Source organism: Rhizophagus irregularis, chromosome 1, assembly GCF_026210795.1.
Source record: "Rhizophagus irregularis chromosome 1, complete sequence".
Lineage (NCBI taxonomy): Eukaryota > Fungi > Glomeromycota > Glomeromycetes > Glomerales > Glomeraceae > Rhizophagus > Rhizophagus irregularis.
The window spans coordinates 7,852,322-7,875,770 of NC_089429.1; the positions used below are offsets into that span (position 1 = coordinate 7,852,322).

General features: G+C 28.9%; 5 protein-coding genes across 5 annotated transcripts; all 5 read right to left on the reverse strand.

The window, feature by feature from the left end:
* Positions 1-3,873: 3,873 nt before the first annotated feature.
* Positions 3,874-6,449, reverse strand: OCT59_001560 (uncharacterized protein; the record flags this gene model as incomplete). The annotated part of the gene is made up of 10 exons (XM_066139667.1): positions 3,874-4,089; positions 4,155-4,297; positions 4,373-4,680; positions 4,753-4,884; positions 4,958-5,052; positions 5,121-5,277; positions 5,345-5,663; positions 5,750-5,843; positions 6,151-6,353; positions 6,431-6,449. The coding sequence occupies 10 exons, from the start codon at positions 6,447-6,449 to the stop codon at positions 3,874-3,876; spliced, it is 1,686 nt and encodes a 561-aa protein (XP_065989056.1).
* A 910-nt stretch (positions 6,450-7,359) lies between these two features.
* On the reverse strand, positions 7,360-8,152 carry OCT59_001561 (uncharacterized protein; the record flags this gene model as incomplete). Its single annotated transcript, XM_025332101.2, has 1 exon — positions 7,360-8,152. The coding sequence occupies one exon, from the start codon at positions 8,150-8,152 to the stop codon at positions 7,838-7,840; it is 315 nt and encodes a 104-aa protein (XP_025177234.1). The 3' UTR covers positions 7,360-7,837.
* Positions 8,153-9,516: 1,364 nt separating this feature from the next.
* On the reverse strand, positions 9,517-10,047 carry OCT59_001562 (uncharacterized protein; the record flags this gene model as incomplete). The annotated part of the gene is made up of 1 exon (XM_025326217.1): positions 9,517-10,047. The coding sequence occupies one exon, from the start codon at positions 10,045-10,047 to the stop codon at positions 9,517-9,519; it is 531 nt and encodes a 176-aa protein (XP_025177233.1).
* A 2,574-nt stretch (positions 10,048-12,621) lies between these two features.
* OCT59_001563 (uncharacterized protein) lies at positions 12,622-12,942 on the reverse strand (the record flags this gene model as incomplete). Its single annotated transcript, XM_066139668.1, has 1 exon — positions 12,622-12,942. One exon carries the CDS (start codon positions 12,940-12,942, stop codon positions 12,703-12,705), a length of 240 nt encoding a protein of 79 aa, XP_065989057.1. The 3' UTR covers positions 12,622-12,702.
* Positions 12,943-19,924: 6,982 nt separating this feature from the next.
* Positions 19,925-20,571, reverse strand: OCT59_001564 (uncharacterized protein; the record flags this gene model as incomplete). The annotated part of the gene is made up of 5 exons (XM_066139669.1): positions 19,925-19,961; positions 20,029-20,054; positions 20,221-20,265; positions 20,330-20,344; positions 20,473-20,571. The coding sequence occupies 5 exons, from the start codon at positions 20,569-20,571 to the stop codon at positions 19,925-19,927; spliced, it is 222 nt and encodes a 73-aa protein (XP_065989058.1).
* Between the last annotated feature and the right edge of the window lie 2,878 nt (positions 20,572-23,449).

Consider the following 23,449-nt stretch of genomic DNA (forward strand, 5'->3'; position numbering starts at 1 on the left):
TTAATTAAAAAAAAATTAAAAGAATTTCTTTGGTATGATACAATTAACTGTTAAATTATAAATTAATAAATATATCGTTGAATTGTACAAATTATTCAGATTAAATAAATATATCGTAAAATTCAATAAACATCAACCTCTAATATTATTTCCGCTTCATAATCCCTAAATTTGTATTTTAATAAAAAATCCATTATTCATTTATATTATGAAACAAACAATTTATTCAATAGGTACAATCATAAATAATGTGCTGAAAAAGTGTAAATTGGGGGACTCTTAAATTCAATAAATTAAATATAGAAATAATAATATTATCAATATCGCGAACTCCGAGATAATCACTACTTTATTCAACAATTAATAGCGTACAAGGAAACTGCGGCTGATCAAATTAGGAAAAAATGAAAAAACAAAAAAATTTCAAATAAGGAAATATCGAAAGCAAAAAGGTTTTTTTATGTCCTTTTATGTCCTTTTATTGTGGTTTCAAATGCTCAATAATCGTAATGATCATCCGCTTAATAATTAATTACAACTACAACCCATATGAAAAATATGATAATATTGTGTGTATTATTGCAATAGTTCACTCTTATTTTTATTTTTTTGTCACCAAACAGATTTTCGGTATGCATGTTATCATTTTTATTATTTACCAATAATAAAAAGGTACTAATCTTGAATAATACTTTTTACGGGATCAACGGACAGAAAATTTTGAACATCGATAATCCACTCTTGTTGACCGTACTTGGTTCTTGATATACCGGTTCTTTGGTATATGATCTGTACACAAGAGCCAGATCATGATGCAGTTAGGCCTGGAAACACGTTAGATTTTTTCAAACCCGGAAATCGTAATTTCAAAAATCATTTTCTTGAATTATTTTTTACATTTTTACAATTTTACATCGATATGTCGAATCACGTGACTTAACGAGTGATGATGTTCATTGAATATCTACACATTTAACAGTTTATCCAGTGCATTTTATTTTTGGTTTTCTTTTCTTATCTCCCTTTCGACTTGGTCCTTCTTTATTATATGTACAGTCCAAGAAGGAGGGTCAAGTCGTCTTTTTTTCACATTATTTGAAATTACACTTTTAACAACCGACATAGAGTATGTTTGTTTGAAAATTTTAAATGTTCCTTTTAAAGTTTTTTTTTTCCTAAAAAAAAAAAACAATGAGAGAGAGAAAACTGGTTTATGAACTTTTTTTTTCAGTACAAAAATTTCTTTTGCGCTTTAGTAGTTGAGTTTGGAATTTTGCTCATTATTCCCAACCTTCTTTTCACCGTACCCTTACTTTACTATCAGAAATATCCATTTTCACACGTCTCAATAATGCAACTCTTATCGTTATACATAGTTGTATTTACTCGTTAACTTTTGATTTCTATTCTTTTTGGAAATTTTCACGAACAATAGAAAAAAATTGCTGGTATAGTTTAACGTAAATAACGTAAAAATATTATGTTTTTATCGAATTGATCGATCTGGAAGATAATATAATATTCAAAAGAAAAATTTTTATGAAATCCCTTTCATATTTAGTGATCAATAGACTTTGGTAACGCAACAAAAGGACGAAAGGATGAATTTACCAGTAATGTAACGTCAACCAAAAGAAATTTGTCGGCAAAGCGATCGAGTTGGTTAAACGGTATCACATATAATTTATATTGAACAAAAATCCGTTGAAACTACTTTTTTTATTTAAAAAACTATTTTATTTTCAAGATAATTCGATAATTCTTAACCCTGGAAAATAATTACTTGGTAATTTGGGCCAAATCGATGCAAGCCTGAAAATATCACAAGGATAGTCGGTTTCTCTCAGAATTTTTTTTTTTTGTAACTGAGGTAAATTTAAATCTCTTTCTATTTAAAGAATTAATATCTTTATATTTCTAATTATTTAATATTCTTTTCAATACAGAAATATTCGTACGCCAGGCAATCCTCTATTATGCATTTTCTAATTATACACATTAATAACGTAGTAGATGATGAAATTTTTTAAAAAAAAATTTAAACATTGCTAATCAGAATTTAGCATTAAATTTTCGATTCAAAATTCAACACAAGAGGACAAAATAATGTCAACTCACATACAGTTTATGAGACAATGAGACAATTCTTAATTTTGGACAATAATCTCATGATAATTTGGGGCAAAATTATTTATAATGTAAGATGAGAATGAAGAAAATATTACATTGCTTTTATTTTTTGTAAATCGAGGTATGTTATTTAAATCTTTTTATTTTAAAGGATCAAGTTCATTATATTTCTAATTATTTAATGATTTTTTTTCGATCTCTGCCCTTAAGCCCTTTATAGTAGAGTTTCGATCCGTAGCGGTTTTATCCGGTTTTTATCCGGATACCGGCTCGGTTAATTTAGGCTGGGACCACCAAAATTAATAAAAATTTATGGAATAATATTATTTTAATTCTGGCCGAAATTATAGTCCACTCAAAGCCGAAATTTGTAACCTTTTTTAATTATAATCCCACGTTAAAATATTTGAGGTTTTATCCGGATCGAAACACTACTTTATAGTCGACTTAATTCACAAGCGATATTTAAAAAAAATATCCTTTTTGAACTGTATAAAATTGTTACCTGGTAACAATCAATCGGGTTAAGCAAAAACAACAGATTAATCACTTAATCGAAAGCAACACTTTTTATTATTTATTTGCTTTGAGGACCCTTTAGACGCCGATAATGAAATTTGTTGAAATCACGTGATTTTATCGTGGAATGAAGGCAAATGTTACCACTTATGTTGGGCGATAAACGAAAAACGAGATGTAGATAAATTAACGGGTCGTAAAAAATATCTCTGGAATTGTTCCGCCACTTTCAGCGCGTCTGTAACGACCAATTCACAACGAAACATACACAAATCGGTTAAAAATACGAGGATTTTAGGAAAGGACAAATTTGAGTTGGAAATTCCAATGATATACGAATGGTGAACAATCGATAAATATCAGTTTTTACTAATAAATTACAGGATCTATCGACACTGCGTAACACATATATGACCTTATCAGAATATTTCCACAGATCTACCTGTACATTAACGTAAGGTATGTTATTTTAAAGTTAAATATTTCTTTTCGGTTTAAAAAAAAGAGTATTTATTTTTTAACTGTTTACAGGAATTTGTTTCGCTTTAATTGGCACATCTCTTATGTTCCCAATGGCTGAATAGCTTTATTCATTTTCCGGATCTTTAATAATTAATACCTTGAAATACTGTATACCAAATCTTTAAAACAAAAAAAAATTCAAAAAGATTAAAAGTGGATATTTTTACCATGGTAGTAGAATCATTTTTATATTGATAAAATTATAATTGTCTTTCAGAGCTAGCAACTGATGGATTCGGGCAAGCTGAATTAATTTGCTTGAGGCTTACGATTTGGACAATTTTATGAAGTAATCATTAGTTAATTTGTAAAATTTATTTAGTAATTTATTTCAATAAAATAAATCAAATATTAGTACCGTAAAATTAAATTATATTAATTTTGGAAAATTAGAATCTCTAGTAATCATAGTTCATTAACCATTAGACATACCGCTAATATATGAAATAAATCTACCCTACAGTTTTTTTAGACATTTACGATATGTATATATATATTTTTTTTTCGAGAAAATGATATTCTTGGTACAGTATTTGAAATATTTCTGTCAAAAATTTGAGATTGGAACTGATATTCAATCATGATGAAAATAGTAGTAGATTAATTGCATATATGCATATTTATTTATTTTTCTGCCGAAATTTTAATATTACATATTAATAAGATTTTGTTTTTTTTGCGATTCACAAAAAAAAATATATTCTAATAAAAAACAGGTGATGGAGAAGGCGGATCCTCAAGCTGTTCACGCTTCATTGGATTTATAGTACGCGCCTTTTTGCCAGTAGGTTTTTTTGGAGATTGCTTAATAGGCCGAATATAAGTTTTCAATGCTGAAGTTTTAGAGGATAAAATTGAATTGCGGCTGTGTGATTTCTTTAACTTCTCAAGTACGTCAACAGTTTCATTTAAACCTTTCTGTGCAAAAAAAGATCAGAAATGAGATGCTTCATTATAAGAAAAACCAAAAATAATAAACTTACTCCGAAATTCCATAATATCGGTAGCGCATGCATAAGTTCGTAGTGATCCTCCCAACTGATTGGGAACCGGAAAGTACCGAGGAGAAACATAAGATAAACTTTCTTAGCAGGAATGTCCATTCCCCAAATTTGCACATCTTGTCCTAGTAAATGTGGACACTTGGTTTAATAATTATTGAAAAGTTAAAACTCAAAAGTTCACACTTCGCTTTACTTACCATGTGTATGAAGAAACCATACACGAAGTTGTCTCATAACCTTATAATCGCCACATGGAAGCATCGTTGCAATGTTATTGAGAAGGTCTCGCATACCCCAGCATCCACGAACGTGGTCTTTCAGATATCGAGGAAAATCATCGGTGTTATACCCACCGGACATCTCTATCATCCCAAATTCAAACGGTCTATTACCAGTAGACTCAAAAACTCCATCAATTTTAAGACCTAATGGTTTATTGTCCTCAGGCTTAATGTTACGTCGAATCAAGCGCTGATTTGCGCTTGCTTGAAGATAGAATTCTCCTCTAGTTTGAGAGAAAGCAATATATTTCAATTATTAAAGTGAAAAACATTTGACATGAAATTCTGAAACATACGGAATATAAACATATTTATTATAAATGTTTGAGACGTATTGTAAAATGGGATGCAATAGAAGTGATCCCAAAATAGATTCTTGTTCACAAGGACAGTGGAACGCGTTCGTAGGATTGAAAACTACATCCGCACTTAATATTAAAAATAAATTAATGATCAGAACAATAACAAAATTAAAATGACATCGTTATACAAAATACTTACAACCATCGAAGTACATTTACAACAAATACCATTTGTTTATTTTTTGCATCGAATTTTGCGTTGTTAATACATTCCGAGTATTCCGCAAGGGAGTTCTGCAATTAGTTAATAATAGAATTAAATATACAATAGTACATTATCAAGAGTTTTATTAAATACTTACTGTTTCTAATAAATCGTTAAATAGTTTCTTCGCGTCTGGTCCTAGTGAATCCTTGGGAAATTCAACGCTTTCTTGTAAATATTCCCAGTCGTCGCTCCCAATCCACTCTGGCTGTTGAATCTTCGTTCCAAGTCGTATAATCCCCATATAAGATGGACTATGTGCAAATGAATATAAGTTAGATTGAAAAGCAGAGGGAAAAGAAATAATGATCTAAAACTTACTGGGATTTATGTAAAGAAGAATGGCCACTTATTACGTCAACTACCGATTTGCCAGAAGGCAATATCCAAGTTTCCATTGGGCTATCATCAGTGGGGTATACTGAAGTAGAGATTCTATTCTTTGATTTAAATTCGGTAGTAGCGATGCTTGGTCCAACTTCAGACCCGACAAACTCAACATCCAGGTCATCCTTGTACTCATTATCATTAATGTTGGAATATATTTCTGATTCATCGCCTGAATTTACAATTTCTGTAGTTTCTACGAGAGGAGCTACACTGCTATCTTTGGAATATTTTCCTTTCTTTACATCAACTCCTACATTGAAAGTTTCGTTATATACAAATAAGTAATTACTTAATACATTATTTAATGAATATAGAGTGTGAATGTATTACCAGTACCATTGTGATTTTCTTTGTTTTCCTTGTATGTATTTATTATCTCTTCCCATAGGATTCTTAACTTTTTATATAACCGTCTATTTTCAGCATCTACCTGTTGTAAAGAAGAGACTCGTTAGTAGTGCATTAGGGCGCCTGAATTGAGGACTTGGGATGGGTACCAAGTTGTCAAACCCAGTAATTCTCCTAAAGTCAATCGCAATCAACCCGGAGTTGCCTTAACTTATTATATTTCACATTTAATTCCTCCTCCAGAATTAAAAAATCTTTATTAACGACAAATTTAGGGCGCCTGAATTGAGGACTTGGGATGGATACCAAGTTGTCAAACCCAGTAATTCTCCTAAAGTCAATCGCAATCAACCCGGAGTTACCCACAAACTGCGAAATATAAAACGCACCTTATTTTTTAAATAAATATAGCTTTCTTTATCAAAAATTTGTTCCGCTTCTTTTAGAAACTTAGTTTTCCACATAATGTTAAGATTGTCCCACGTATTTGGGAATGATATCGATTCAACAATAACCTTACGGTTGCGTAGTAGAAAGCCATAATACGATAAATACGATAATTTTTCTTGTCCTTTAAGATAGTTATGGAGTTCTAAAACCAAATAAAGAATTTTAACTCCTGAAAGTGGTGAGAATACATAGGAAGAATATGAAACAAATGAGACTTACTATCTTGATCACTGTTCATTTTTAAAAAATTCTCTGTTTAAAACGTCGACTTTAAGTTTGATAAAAAATAATAAAAAAAACTGTCGAAGCTTTCTTTCTTAATCATGACTAATAAAATAAACTCTTGTGGCTTAATATGACGAAATACAGCAGAGCAAAGTAAAAAAGCCATTTTGAAAGTCAGAAAAGTTGTTGAGAGGACTGATCAGTCTGATCACTGATACGATAAGTACGTCATTAGAAATCTGCGATGATCGACATTTGCCAGCCAATGAAATTGATAGATCATGTGATTAATCACGACGATAACTTATCGTTTTATTCCATGAAACAAAAAGAAATTGATATACAATATATATCAATATATATATATATACAGTATCATTATATATATCAGTAAAATTAGCTTAATTTAATAAATTAATATCGAGTAGAATTGTAAAAATTATTTATTCAAAAAATTTCCTTCATGAATTTTTATATCAAAACGTTTTGTTGGGAAAAATGATCACTGAATCACAATTCTCTAACAAGGCTTTTAAGAAAAACACGTTTACGCGAATTAACCAACAAATGTGATTACAAAAGGTATTATTTGATCCCAACTTGCTGCTGCGCGTCATTACGGTTTCAATAAGTTTGCTGTGCCACAATTCTCTACGGTTGAACCAATTTATTTATAATTTATTTAAGGATTATCACATCCATAAAAAGAAAGTCGCATAATAATAAGGAAGCATATGAAAAGAATAAAAGAACAACGAAACCATAACAGATAATACCCATGTAATTAATTATGTTAATGAAAACCTTAAAATCCGGTTTTAAATAATTTATTTAATTAAAAATAAAAATTTTTAACAATCAGGGAAAAATTAAAATAATAATTACAAGAAATACACAAAGAATACACAAAAAGATTTTTTGCGGATAACCTTTTTAAAAAAATTTGGGTTGTATTTATCATGATATTCTTTACGGAGTTGATTTCCGAAAAAGTTCCTTTTGGATCACACGCTCTTCATTGTACGTAGATCCGTGGCAACCTCTATATGAACAAATTTGGATAAAAAATTTGTTTATCGATATTTTTTTTTAAAAAAAGAATTTTAGAATTTGTATTATTTACAATTATAAAATTGGATTTTATTTTATCAATAATTAGTCATTTCGAACTTTCTTTTTTTTTTTTTAAAAAAAAAATAAAGTTGGTCCGGAATTCCGGAATATAGGTCATTTGCTTTCAAAACATTGACTTGTCTTATATTTTATTCACATTTTTTTTAAAAAAAGTAATTCTTTATTCAATGTTAACCAAATATAAAATACATATGAAAATTACGACATAAAAAAAAAATAAAACAAATTTTGTTAAATAAAAATAATAAAACTTTTTTTTTTAAAGAATTATTCAGATTTTTTAGTAGAATAAATTTCAAAGACACGCTCAGAAAGTTTCTTATAGACAGCTTTTTCTTCGCTGGATGCTTGTTTCCATAAAATACTAGCGGCTTTACTGATGACACGCATACTATAAATTCCTTTTCGTTTTGCTTCATTATGTACGTTTATTCTGCATATTAAAAATGAATTAGGAGGTTTTTTTGTTCGAGGACCGACTGGAGAAATGTATGATTCCGGATTATTAAATAAAGGGGGGAAAATATTTTTTCTATCAATCATATTAATTAAAGATGTCGCCAAGTTTTCAATTTCTGACATTTTTATCAAATTTGGATTTTTTTTTATTATTATTTGGGAAAAAGGGAGAAAGTTTTTGGAGTTAATGAAAATAAATGATAAATTTGGGCGCTTTATATATGAGTTTCTTCAAAAAAGATTGGGCGGAATTTACAATCGATGAAATCTGCAACACATAAAAATATTGCATATTTGACTTTAAGTGAGTATTTGGAAAATGGAACAAATATATTTTATTGGTGTACAATAAAAGTAAAATTACCCTAAACAATTATCAATTGTATATTAATTGTATTAACTTTTTATGGAATAATAAATTATCGACTTTCCAATAGATCTAACAGAATGTCGGAATTAATTTATAATGCCTTAAAAAAATTTGCAGATCTTTGGGCCAAACCAAACATAATCTTGGCCAAGTATCATATCACGTGAATCACGCGATTTCCTTATTCGCGTTTGAACGATAGAAGGAAGGGAGGTTCAATATGTTTATTCTAGGCGTCTAAATGAATTACGTAAAAAAATGCTGTAGAACAATGTGATCATCGAGGGCGTATTTCATGAGAATTTTTTAAGATATGGAATTCTTTAAAAAGAACAATTAAAGTGAAAGATTATTTATTAATAAAACTGTTGTTTATTTTAATCTAATCACAGAATAATTAGAATAATTGGTGAAACATAAAAATTAGATGAATAATAAAATAAATGTGTAGCATTGTGTAGCAATAAATTTCAACGAATTTTTACATAAAAAAAAAATAAAGAACCTAAATGAGGCATTTTACATATTTAGATAATTTATTTTATTTATTTTTTTTCCTCAAAAAAAAAAATCCGAAATTTTATATCACGCTTTTCTTATCATAGCAGTAAGCAGTACTATAAATTTGAATAGATCGATAATTGTATGACGACCGTGAGACCATATAATTGATACATGTATTTTGTGATACACAATGCAAGATTATTTATGGTTATTTGCGTGTACTCGTGTACCTTAGATCAGTCATATCAATTTATCATGTAAGATAAATTTTTTGTCGTCCTTGGATTAAAATCATTAATTTGGGAGCGCAAAGTAATATAATCAGGTGAGACAATGCGAAGAAATCAAATCGTAAAAATCATATATTTTTAAAATATTTAATGTATAATTAACGAAATTTGATATTTGTAAAATTGATTTGTTTATTAATAAAATATAAAAAAAAATTGTTCAATACATTCTATAGAAAGAAATACGAAAAAAAATATGGAAAATTTAATATCACAGTAAGTATTTTCATGCAGATAATAATTGATGAGTAAAAAAAATTGATAAAAGAAGGATAATATTTTCTAAACTAAAAAGAAAAGAAAATGATTAATATTAAACTAAATTAAATCCATTGATGATTTTCATCGAAATCATTATAATTAAATGAATTAAATGAATTAAATGGAATGACTTGGTTGTTATCGTGATCGTTAAAATAATTATTTAATGTTGTTTCGAGTATAGAGGATGGAGAAGGGAAAGGAAGTGGATGAGAAATAGGTGAAGGTTGAGTTGTTAATTCAATTTTAAATGAAGTTGAATTAACTAAATTTGAACTTCTTAATATATGGATTTCATAAACACGTTCGGCTATATTTTTGTATACATCCTTTTCTTCAGGGGTCGCACTATTCCATAATATGCCGGCTGCCTTGCTAATTACTCGCATGTTGTGAGCTCCTTTTCTGTTCGCTTCTTTGGAGACATTTCTTCTGCATATAAGAAATGAATTAGTAGGTTTTTTTGGTCTTGATCCAGCTGGGGCAATAAATGATTCGGGATCATTAAATAAGGGGGGGAAAATATTTTTTCTATTTAATTTTTGAACTAGAGATGTTGCTAAAAATTCTATTTGAAACTTATTTTCGATCATTTTAATGATTTCGAGATTTTGAGATTTCAAGATTTTTATAAATATTGGGAAGAGAGATATTTATGAGATTTATGAGTTTTTTGTTTTCTTTCTTTTTGAAAAAAAAAAACATGAAAAAAACTTAAGCGTTTATATATCTGTTTTTACAATAATAATATCAAAAGATAACTAATGTATTGTGAAAGAAATTTGACCGTATGACATAATACTTTTGCTTTCAAACGACGTACAGACAATATTCAATGACCAAAAATAGTTATGCATTAATTAATTAATTAATTACTTTGTTCAATAACTATACTAGGAACAAAATATGATCCATGTATGTAACATTTGGAATGTATGTAACACTTGGAAATTTCCAAACAAATTTCAAATCTTATTTGTTTGACGTCAAAATCCTTTTATAAAATTACCTTGTAATGTTAAATCATTTTATTCCCTGTATGGTATAGTTCAAATCTATTGTTATTTGTAAGAATTCGTGATATATTTTTTATTTTTATTTTTATATGCTTTTAAATTTCATGCGCCAATAAAAATTTTGTTGTAGCATTTATTTATTATAATGCATGTAATTGAAAAGAATTTTAACAATCAAGTTTTTTTATTTTTTGAAAAAAAAAATAAAAATCATAATTTATAATGCCTTAACAAAATTTGTAGATCCTTGGGCCAAATTAACATAATCTTGGCCAGATATCATCGTATCAGATATCACGTGAATCACACAATTTCCTTTTCGCGTCTAAAGTATAGAATGAAGAATGTATATTCTAGACGTACGTAAAGGATGTTGTAGAACAATGTGATCATTGAGGGCGTATTTCATGAGACTTTTTAAGATATGAATTTCTTTAAAAGGAACGATTGAAAAGTGATTTTTTTAAAAAAATATTCATTATAAAAAATATGTTGTTTATTTTAATCCATTTTAGTATAATTAGTACAAACATATGTGAAACAAAGAATGGACAAATAAAATTTGTTTCATGATTTAAAAAAAAAAATTTATAATGATTTTAATTGATTTTATTATGTACACAAAAACATCAAAATTCTTAATAGGTTAGTTCAATTTCACTTGATTCTAAACTCTAACAGGTTTCAAATAATAATAGTAAAAGTAAATTGTTTCATTTAAGAACTCATCTGATGTATGTTGGCGTCTCAGAATTGGTCATATGTTGTCTTTTGTTTGATATTCTTTTTTTTTTCTAAAAAAAAAAAGAATCTAAATGAGGCATCTTACCAAAGAAAAACATTCAATGTGAACAAATTAGGCAAATTATTTCTTTTTTTTTCTTCCCCCTAAAAAAAATACTTTCTTTTTAAAAAAAAATAATAAATAAATTGTATCACTCATGCAATTCTAAATCGTTCTTTTATTTCATCAATCTACTTTTTGTAGATCGGTATTATGATTGCGTTGAGTCCCAATTTGTAAATCAATTAAATCATTTATTTTGTTTATCACAAAGTATTTTTTTTTTTGTTATTACCCCACATCCGAAAATAAAAAGTTCTATAAATTTGTTCATTGAATCTTCTTTGGACGAATTGTATTAAAATAATATTTAATTAGCCGCAGCGTTAATATAATTTATTTATTTAAGGAGGATCCGTCAATTCAATGATTTTATTATATTAATTTATATTACATCACGTGTTTGATATGTTGATTCAACATTAGGAACAATTTACCAGATAAAATATAAAATTATTTTCTTTTTTTTTTTTTTTGACCTGGCCAAATTTTACTCATTCATTCAATTTTACTCATTTATTCGATTTAGAATCTAAAATATAACTACTGTGAATTGCAAAAAAAAATTTTTTTGTTAAAATATAGATATCATACGACCCGTAGGGTAGAAACGGATCAAATATTATAAAGTCAACTACCATAATAAATTTTGATTTTTTTTCTTTTAGATTGATGCAATCTATGTTAAATATTCAATGAAAAAGTTACAACTTTAGTTAATATTCCGAAATACAGCAGATAATTTCCCGGTAAGTTTGATTTATTAATATAAGTAGTAATTTAACTTAATTTTATTGGAGAAATAAATGTTCTTGATTCATGTCATAAGTTCATCTTTTAGCATCTACTTAAAACGAGAAAGAATAAATAAATATGTTCGTGGCACCATTTTTTTATAAGAATTTTGTCGATAATGAAATATTTAAAAACCTTATTGTTAACATCACAGCGATCGATGCAAGGTGCGAAAGTACTAGAGGGAAATCACTGGGATCGCCAACTCCATATGGTTTAACTTTTAATAATAATCCTTCCAAAAATGCAACCGCCAACATGATGGTCAAAAATAAAGGTAATCGGAAGCTTCCTTACAATGTTATATAAATTATTTATTTTAATCAATTGTTTCATATTTTTTTTTTCTTTCTTTTTTTAATTTCTTTCTTTTTTTTTAGTTATTTTGCATGTACTATCAATGTACTGTACTTGAGAGTTTTGTTAAATGGAGACGGTACAAATTAAAAGTACGTGAAGTACGTGGTTTAACTATATTTGACAGGTTTTTTTTTTGCCAGCATTCAAATTATGGGATTATTTACTATAAATCTAAAATTTATTATTGATTACAGATTATTCAGTTTATTCTAATTTATTAAATCAGGTGTATGTCATAGGAATGGCGGACGACTCGCTCGGCTCAGTATAGGAGCACCACCACCACCACCACCACCACATCCACCACATCCATCACAACCACCATAACCACCACAACCACCACAACCACTACTACCACAACCACCACCACCACCACCACCACATCCACCACAATCATCACAACCATCACAACCATCACAACCATCACAACCATCACACTCTTCCACTGCCCGGCGTAGGAGGTTCGGTTCCATAATCGGTTTCTGTCACTTCGGTCCAGATCCGAGTCAGTACATATCAAAATTTATCAAACCCGATTTGGAAGTTGGAACCTGATGTACCAAACCGAATGGAACGAACCGACTCAAGTCGCTCAACCCATCTCTAGGTGTGTAGCAAAACAATATCATTTTTTTTTAAATTAACTTTATACTGTAGATCATAGATCGTTGGATACTTAGATACTATACATTCCAGTTAGTGCTTCGATCCGGATGGGGTTTTAACGGATCAATCCGCGGTTTACTACGGTTTGGCAACGGTTTATTTGAGTTGGAGCTATAAGTTTGGCCAAAATTAATAAAATTTGAAGAAGAATAATTTTTTCAAATCTGACAAAAATTATAGTTTGACAAAAATAATAGAAAAATGTTGTGATCCTAATCAACGGATCAATCCGGATCGAAGCACTAATTCCAGTTATGGTTGGAGAAACCTTGATACAGTAAATAAATCTCAAACATTTCCTTAATTATTATAATGAAATTAATGTTAAACGCTATGATGAGTTTGATAATAATTTTAAGATTATCCTAGCGAACAGTCCGTTGCTTCGCACGGGATCACACAAATAATATTCTATAGCATGAACAAATTCTTTAAATTTATTTAATTACGATGATAAAATCATGATATCGTCGATAAATATTCATGATACGAATCTAATGATCAAATACAAATTGTGATATAGCAAACGAAAATGAATACACTAATTAAAGATACGCTATAACGTTCACAACTTCACATACCGGAGAATATTTTATCGTCGGTTATCGAGGTTATCGAAAGTCATTGTTGTTGATATTGGGGTTGGTCGAATATCGGCCATAGTCTCTGATAATGTTTCAACCGTTAGAAGAGCACGCGAAGTTATTTCTAAATATCGAAAATGTTCGATGCATCAATTTGATAGCGTGCGATATTGTAACGGCACATAATCCAAATTAATTTATACAGGTGATCTAAATATCACCAAATTTTTTTCAATTTCTATATAGATTAGTATTAAAAGATATAATTTTACTGATGGATGAAAAAAAGAATATATATATATAGTATATTATTTACAGTACACCAACACAATTGAATCTCTGAATTCTTTAAATTCTTCGGCAGAATTTAATATTTTGGCAATCCTACAATAAATATTAACGCGTCTTTCCCTTGTGAATAAAATTTTTTCAAATTAAGAGAATTTTATAGTTACAATACAATTTTTTTTTTTTTTACTAGGAGAAAAAAGTCAATTTTTTTAAATATTTATTTGCATTAAAAAAAAGTTTGTTACCTTTTTTCAAAGGAGGGAAGAATAAAAAGTCAAGTACTTGAAATTCCACATTTCCAACTTTCGAAAGTGTTATTTCCAAGGATATTGGCATATTTTATTTGAATGATCGATCAAATTTTACATATTTATGATAGATCTAAATCATCCAATAAGCTAGTTCTGATGCAAAAATGACATTTATATGGTGCCACCATATAGGCAGCTCTGATCAGTTGCATTTTTTCGATTTGTGTAATAATATGAAATATTCGATGTTGAACGTGTTTCACCATTTTATTTTGCATATGACGAATTGTCGTAATACGATTTACCCCAGTATCACCGACACTTTTATAATTAAAATTCCACCCCCACGTGACCGGTGACATTTAAAGGGATGTGAAAAAAATAATTTTGTGAGGCAAAAAAAACCAAAGTCCCTCAGATAAATATAAACAGTGAAAACGCGGTGGGGTGTGATGCCGGTGATGAATATTACAAAATCACGTGGGGGTGGAAAAAGTGTCGGTGATACTGGGGAAGATTCGTAATACGGCAAAAATCACGTGACAGACCAACAGATCCAACATTCGTAGGTCGTAACAAAAGGTCAAGAAATTTTAATATAATCATAAGTTTCTACCAAATTAAAAATTTTAATTCGATTATTTCAGGTTCGACAAAAATTTTAATTTATCAATGTATTTATTTAGCAATTGAAGACATGATACAACTTTTAATTAAGGAGGATTTTAGGTACGAAGAAATTATTGAAACCATGAAATTTATAAATTAGTTAATTCTTAAAAAATTTTATTATTAGATCAATATTATAGATTAAATTACTAGTATATAATTAGGCTAAATTAAACAGGATTGCCTTAATGATTACCTTCAAATTAAACGCTAACAAATTATTTTGTAAAGCTTTTTAGTCTAATTAAATATTTAAAAATTCACTATTTTTTTAATAGATAATAATAATATTCCTACTTATTTCACACGTTTTAACGCCAATCGTCAAACCTCCGTTACATGTACAAGAAAAAATTCATAGATTTCACACACACTTCTAACAAGAATCCACGTACGCGCCGTAACTCAAAAGAAACGTTTCCAACGAGCGTGTAAAAGAATTTTCAAACCTGGGAAACCTAACGAACCTACGACTTTCTCCTTGTTCATCGTCCATTTTTTCAATATGGTATATGTAACATCCAACCAAATGTGAATGCATTTATTTGCTACTTAATTTAAATACACTATTTTAGTCATAAAAAATTCGCGTGAATTTTTTCTTATTGATTTCTTTTGCATTGATTGTATGATTTTTTTGTGAACTCTTACGTGTTTAAACACGTTCTTGATAAAATAATGTATTCTTTTATGCAGATTAAGTCCTCACATAATAAAATTCTCGTTGCATCTTTTCTTTGGGCGAAGTATCTTACAAAACAGCAATGTGAGTCTAACTACTCTATCCACTCTATGATCTTCTAGGGTTCGATACTGATTCAATCCCATTCAACAATTGAATTACTATAGTCTCCCATGATTACTTTCTTCTGCTATACTTCAAAGATTCTTTGATGTGTTAGTAATTATTATCTCATGTTCGCTGATGGGCGAGAAAAATATATTACCAATTATTATTTGCATCTTTTTAGAAAGAGTGTACGTTCTATATAGTACGTCCCGATCCTTTGTTTTTTTCCAATATGATGTTCCAGCAGACAGGCACTTTCATGATCTGATCGGAAGACCACATTTGTTTAATAGATCTAGTATTCTATAGGTGACGTGACGGTATTTGTTGCATCAATTTACCTTCTTCCTTTTCAGTGATTGAGTATCTGTTGTGAATGGCTTTAATATACCTTTGGTGCTTAAAAGTAACTAATATCATTAATGATATCCTTCCATGAATTTAGGTACAGCGATACAGCGATGATCTGAATTATTAGTGATCGTTGCTGTTGTCATGGATTGATTTTGTGAGTAAATTTTCATGTGAAGAAATATTTTATCTTGTTGTACACTATGCGACCTCGTCAAATCTCTCAGATTATTTACGGTAATCTTAAATGTTTACTTCCTCTCTAGAATCTCCTTGTAACTAGAATTATAATAAACCTCCCTTCAACTCATATATTTTCACCATCTTTCCCTAGCTACATAAGATAAAAAAAAATATACATCAAAAAAATAATTCTTGGTACACACCAAACACTCTTGATCTCAGATTTGGGCACCTCTTTCTGCGTGTTACATAGTGGAAGCTGGGCCTTACATAGGCATTTAACGCTTTTATCAAATCCTTTTTCTATACCGGTAACATAGTAACTCAGCTTGTACTCCATAGGGGAATACGATCCTTAATTTCTTATCTATGGCTAGAAAGACGGCAATTCTTTTTGGGGAGATTGAAAAATTATATAGATTGCATGTTATAATTGTCCTTTTCTTTTCCTTTAGCTTAGAATTTCGTTTTTTCACAGTTGTAATTTTCTTTGTTTCCAGTAAAATAAAATAACAATTCGTCTCCATTGGGCAATATACACTTCTCTGTTGTAAAACATATTTTTTCTAATTGTATATAATTAGAGCAGTCTCTGCTATTTTTCTCAAATTTCCAGGGTCTATATTTATAGTTAACCTTCTTATACAGACGTGGTATGACTGCATCTGTTTAATCACTACATAACATAGTGATATTAACATGGAATACATGGAAATTGTTGCCGGATAATCTTCAAACTTACTGAATGGAAAACGTATATCATTTTTAAAATGTTCCCACCAAATGTTTCAATTATTAAACTTTCAATACTACTTGGTAAAATTAAATTAATATAGAAATAAAAACAATGTTCCTTAGATATGATATACCTCGCCATACGAGTTTTTTCCTTCAGTTCTCAATTACCAATTGTTTACTTCTTAATTTTGTGAAGCATTTTAGATGATTTTAGCGAGTCAGAATTCTGGATTTGTTTTGTCCGGTCGTTCCACAAAAGTGTTAGATTTTGTACTATGAAGCCAAGCTGGAAGTAAAGGCTATGTGAAAAATATCACATCTATACCGCCAACTCCACCAACCCGAAAATCTCAGAATATTTTCTGATGAATCATCATAAATATAAAAAGTGTCCTAATTATCACCATTACGAATTCGTTCAAGCGAGGTAATAATTTGATCTATTAAAATAAACATTAATTAAAATCAAATATTATTTAATTCTTAAATGTATTTAATTGTTAATTAAATAATGAAATAATTACCAAAATAAATAAAGAGTCCTTATCTGCATTATTTAATATGATTTAAACGTTGTCGAAAAATGTTATATGATGCAACAACTTAACAATCTATTTTTTAAATCTTGGCGGTTGATAGTTAAGGAAAACTAGAGATTAAGCCAGGTGTTAAGAAACAAAGACAGGTCACGGCACTTCCTATTGTCTTCCTAGCATGTTTAGGATCCCAAACATATGCTAAAGAACCAATTTATTTATAAAAATGGAACATTAAGTTATTTTTTGTATTGAAATGAAATTGGTGAAAATTGATAGATGATGTCAGATCAAATTCTATGATAACCATGATAACCATTCAAGTTGGTGACACACACGGCAAATCCCAATTGATAAGAATAAAAGTGCACGCGCTAATCTGATAATTCGTGGTTTTTTCTTCGCGCCTTTTTGTTTTCCACCTTTAAAATAGGATATATTTATATTTTTAGAACTTATAAGTGTTGTTTTTCCGCAATTTTTGTTTTCCACCTTTAAAATAGGGTATGTTCGTATTTTTTATAATTTATATATTACGGTATGTATTAAAAGTCTAATAAAAAAAGGGGATTTTTATATGTAATTATTTTTAGTGCCGTAATTTTTTAGTTGGTGCTTTTTGTTCAAGCTAGTCAGTTGCTTTAGCAGATGCGGAAAATTTTTTTATGATGCTTTTCATGTATGAAAAGACGGCCTTAGGTGGCAGATGATTCAAGAAAATGATGTAAGTTATAAATAAATCAATCTTTTCATAATTATGAATCAACAAATTCATAATTCTACTAATAATTCCAATTTAGACAACGAACTTGTTCTTCAAAATTATGAAAACTCAACTTCAAATCTACTACTTAACCATCACATGTTAATCAACACGGCCAATATTAACAACCAAGAAATAGCGTAAGCGCTCTGATACAAATTTGATGTAAATAAGAATGATGATTTTATCCGATGGAAATTGATGATGAAACATCATCTTGAAGAAACCCGGGTGTTTACCAAGCAATAACCAGAAAACGTTCAAAAACAGTCTTTCAAGAAAACGAAACGCACGACGAAAAGCATTGGGAAGGAATATAATAAATATCAAGATAACTCTGCGGTGATCATGTGAAAGTTGAAGAAATGATTTGTCTGATTTCAAAGTAGGGCTATTTAAATAAGCTAGTTCAATTACTCTAGGATCAAAAAAATATCTTTTGTTCATCTTATTACAAATACTCAAGGATACAAGTGATGAGCTTTAATGCTAGTGAAGCTCAAGCAAAAAAAAAAAAAATAATTGGAGTCCGTTATCAAAGTAGAACAAAAATAACTTGATTACTGGTTTTTTCCAACGATAAAGTTTCAAGTAAAGATCATGCAAATGGGGTACAAGAAAGAAATACTTATCTTGATGGCGTAAGTCGATGATATGATCTATTTTAATAAGCGGTATTCGGACTGGCAGTTATGTCGATACAGAATAATACTTATTGGACGAGTAGTTCGTACTTGAGTTGGATAGGTCGAGATTGAACGGGATGAATAAGTAGAGATGTTTAAATTCTCATCTGATTATTATTCATGAGTAATTGCATTTATCGGTACATGTTGATATTAATTCGTGCCTCGTTTTTTTGGCATATCTTGTACCTTCTCGCGAATCTTAAAGATCTCTTAGTAAGTCATATACTCGTCTTTTCTTAAATATATATCTCATCTTAATTTATTAATAAATGTCTTGTGTGTTTATATAAGCAACATATATTTCCTATCCTAAAGAAACAATAGGTGATATTTATTCTTCAAGTACATCTAATGGAGCTGCACCAGTTGCTACCGTTGCAGAATGCAGATCTAATATTTCTTCATAAATTTTATAAGTTTTTAATTAACTCTACCTCGAAAATTATAGCAATTTTTATTATTTTAAAATTAAATTGTATAATAATCCGGTTTCCTATTTTTATCTTATAAATAAAAATTTATTATGAGATTTTAATTATATTTTAACATATGTATCTTAACGATGCAGATGTATTCATTATTTACAAGTCGGTAAAAAATTTATTATCCCGATGTAATCTTTTCACACAATAAAATAATATAATTGATATTTCTGACGATTTGGTCTAATCGTATAATAATTTGATCTATGATAAGTCTATTACAAAGTGATCAAATTTGTAAATTTCATGCTTCATCAATTCCATCTAGTCCGACGCTCATTATACCAATCTCGTAATTCTAAACCTTTTTCGTGCCAATAGAACCATAATTGGTTAAACTACCCACTAATTAATAATAAGCTACACCTAATCCTCAAAGCCACAAGCGACTAGTTCCCTTTGAAGTAAATACTGTAAATTTTGTTTATCGAAAATTCAAAATGTGAAAACCATAATATATTTTCAACTTTGTCGATGCATAATCGTACAAAGGATACTCCTATAAAATAAACAAATATACGATTATTTTTTAAAATACTTAAAGAATACATGTTCATATATATTACCTTACGAGAGGATCATTCTTTTGTATCTAGCAAATACTTGGAAACGGAAAGGAACATCATTTTTCTATAAATTCACATGCCAGTATAAACTCTTGATGCTACAATTGTAATCAAACCTTAAACATATTGTAAAATATTTTACATCGACCATCAAATGGTGTTGACTTTGGTTCGTAGTATATGCAATCTTACTGCCTTCCTATAACAAGGATCTAATGCATTCCCATTTTTGTAAAACTAAAAATTATAATTATAAAATTTAATTAATTAAAAAATGGATAATAATAATATTCCTACTTACTTCACGCGTTTTACGCTAGTCTTCAAATTTCTAATTCAGATCTTGTTCATCGCCATTTTTTCAATTTCAGTGTCTGTAACATCATCCGAGGAAATGACCAAATATGCTTAGAAGAGAATGCTGGGTCACCATCAGCCCATTACCGATACACTATATAGGACCACTTCATCATTATATTCACCATTTGACCCAACACTTCCTATGAAGAAAACCCTCGTCTTTATTTCCCTCCAGACATACATTTAAATTCATGAAATACTAATCATAAGAAATGTCAATCATGAAAAAACACTAACACCCTATCTTAATAAAAACGTTAAAATAAAATCTTACTCCGTCTCTATTTCCTCCCGTTAAAATTCCGAGAGGAAAATTTAATATCTATTATAATAAAAGACCAATTATACCGACATAAATTTAATAAATATTAAAAGAAAACTATCCCTTTCCGTCCCTGATCTTTTAAATAATCATGAAGAAAAATATACGACTTCATTTAATAAATGAAAAATCTCATTATTTCCTCTTCACAATTTTAATTCTTTTAACGTCCAGAATCTTGGATTTCCTGGATTGCTCGTTCAACATATGATTGCCGCCTGTGGCTGCCAGATTCACTAAATCTCATCAGAACACCTAGACTATTTAGGAAAAATTCACGTACCTGTTCGTTGGTCAATATCAAATATGGAAGATAATTATCGTTCGCATCACCAGCTCCCTCGATTAATAACGACTGATAAATCCAAAAGATTTGTTTAATTGTAGAGATACTAACTTTTTGACTATTATATAAATGCATTGAATTAGGACTGTGACCATAAAACGTATATTATCTATCCATGTAGAGCATGAATTTTATGTAAATTTACTCAACATAGAATTTGTTCGTAAAAATCAATTAAGGAAGTTAATTGATAAGGGGGCACAACTCCTCCCGTAGTATTTTTTTAAACTTTTCTTGCATAAACTTTTTCATTAATGCTAACCAATCGAAGTAAGGCAATCTACGTACTCCACCAGAGGATACAGAGGATATTAGTCGTATTGATATCAATTCGTATATGTTAAATTAATTATTTGTTTATTTCTTCATTTATTTTCTATCATCATCGATATTCATCGCATCAACATTCTTATCGTTGGAAAAGATGAACATTCGAAGCATTAAGCTTCGAATACATAATCTGCTTCTCAATACTTTCTCTTTTATATATTAAAAAATAAAAATATCGAATTAGATAATAATAAACTTTTAATAAAAATTCGAAAATTGGTACAAGGCGACAATAGTTGATAAATATTGTTATCAATCATTTTAACTCCAGATTGTAAATTACTAAATAAGGTATTCAACATACATTTATTTGATAACGTTATCTATCATTTATCTAAATGTGTATAAGGGTCTGAAATGTGTGACAGATTGCGCCGATTATACTGGTAATTGGTGTATAAGGGTCTGAAATGTGTGACAGATTACGCCGATTATACTGGACTACTTAAAAGTTTGTAGCGCATCTTTACAAAAATGTCATGACATCATTAGCGGCAGCGATTCCGATCGAATTTTACAAATTTTACAACAAAAACCCCCTTTGACGCTCTAAGTAAACTTGCAGAGCGGACAAAATTAGCATATATGCGTAATTCCAAAGGTTATTGTTAAGAAAATTGTCTGTGGCACATGTGCCGATCCGGCACACATTTTAAAGCAATTCAGTAAGATCACGTGACTAAAATTGAATCCCTTTGTGTTTTTATGCAAACACAAATGCATACATAATTGACTATCAATAAGGAGATTGGTTTATAGGTTGATTTTGTAATAAAAGTTTATTTGGAAATTGGGTCTGGTTATTTCTAAAATTGGCTGATTTCTTTATTTTCTTTATTTACAAGTTATTTAGTATATTTGTAATAAGATTTAAAATTTAAAAGAAATGCAAACGCGTAAATGCGTATTATTTGCTTTTTTTTTTCTTTAAAAATTTGAACTATTTTTCGAGTTAACCCTTTTTTATTGTTATCTCTTTTTTTTTATATTTTTTGATAATTTTGAATAAAGTTTATATCAAGAACATAATTCATTTGAAATTGATAGTAAGCGTACCATTTCGCAAATAGAAATTGAAGAACAAAAAATGCTGTATGGATCTGCATACTATAGATTTGAAACCACACCATGCCATACCATGCAAGTTTAAATAATACTTAAAATTTGCCACTAAAGTCACTATAAATTATTAGATTGTCGTGTTCTTATTCTCTTTTAATACAGTAGTAAAAGTAAAGAAGGTACAATAACATACAACTAAATAATACATGTATGCTAAGGGATTCAAAAAGATAATAATATTTAATTAATTATAAATTTCATAACAAGTGGACGTTATTTTTTATTATTATTTCAAAAAGCCATGTTTTACTTGTATCTTTTAATTTCCTTTAAATAACTACATTTTTTGACGATTAAACTATTAAAGAAGAACTACGTTGACGATTATAGAAATAAACTTTTACGATATTATTTGATAAATAGGTATTATATAAACGATTTAACTATTAAAGAATAACGATTATAGAAATAAAATTTTACGATATTATTTGATAAATATGCATTATATATTATTAAAAATAACATTGTAGAAATAAGAGAACAATTACGTCATTCACATATTTACGTGTAAAAAAAAGAAAAATTATTAAACCTTGAAAGATTTTTATTCATAAATTAACTGTAGGGTAATTTCGTTTACTTGAAAACAAAAGAAAAAATCTTTAATAAAATAACTCTGATGACAACATAATAATACATAGATGATACATACTTCAGAATTTCTGAGCTTAAATCAAGGATGAGCTTAAGTGATGGATAAGATTAAGTGACGGACGAGTTTAAATGACGGACGAGTTTAAATGATGGACGAGTTTAAATTTAAATGACTGAGTAAAATAAATGAATGAATAGTTTACATAACGGATGAATTTAAATGACGGATAAGCTTATAATGACTTAAATGATGAATGATGGGGGAGTTTATAAAAAATAAGTTGGGAGAGAGACAGTTTATATAACAAAACGAACAATACGTTTATTTATCGTTTCGGATCCGTACG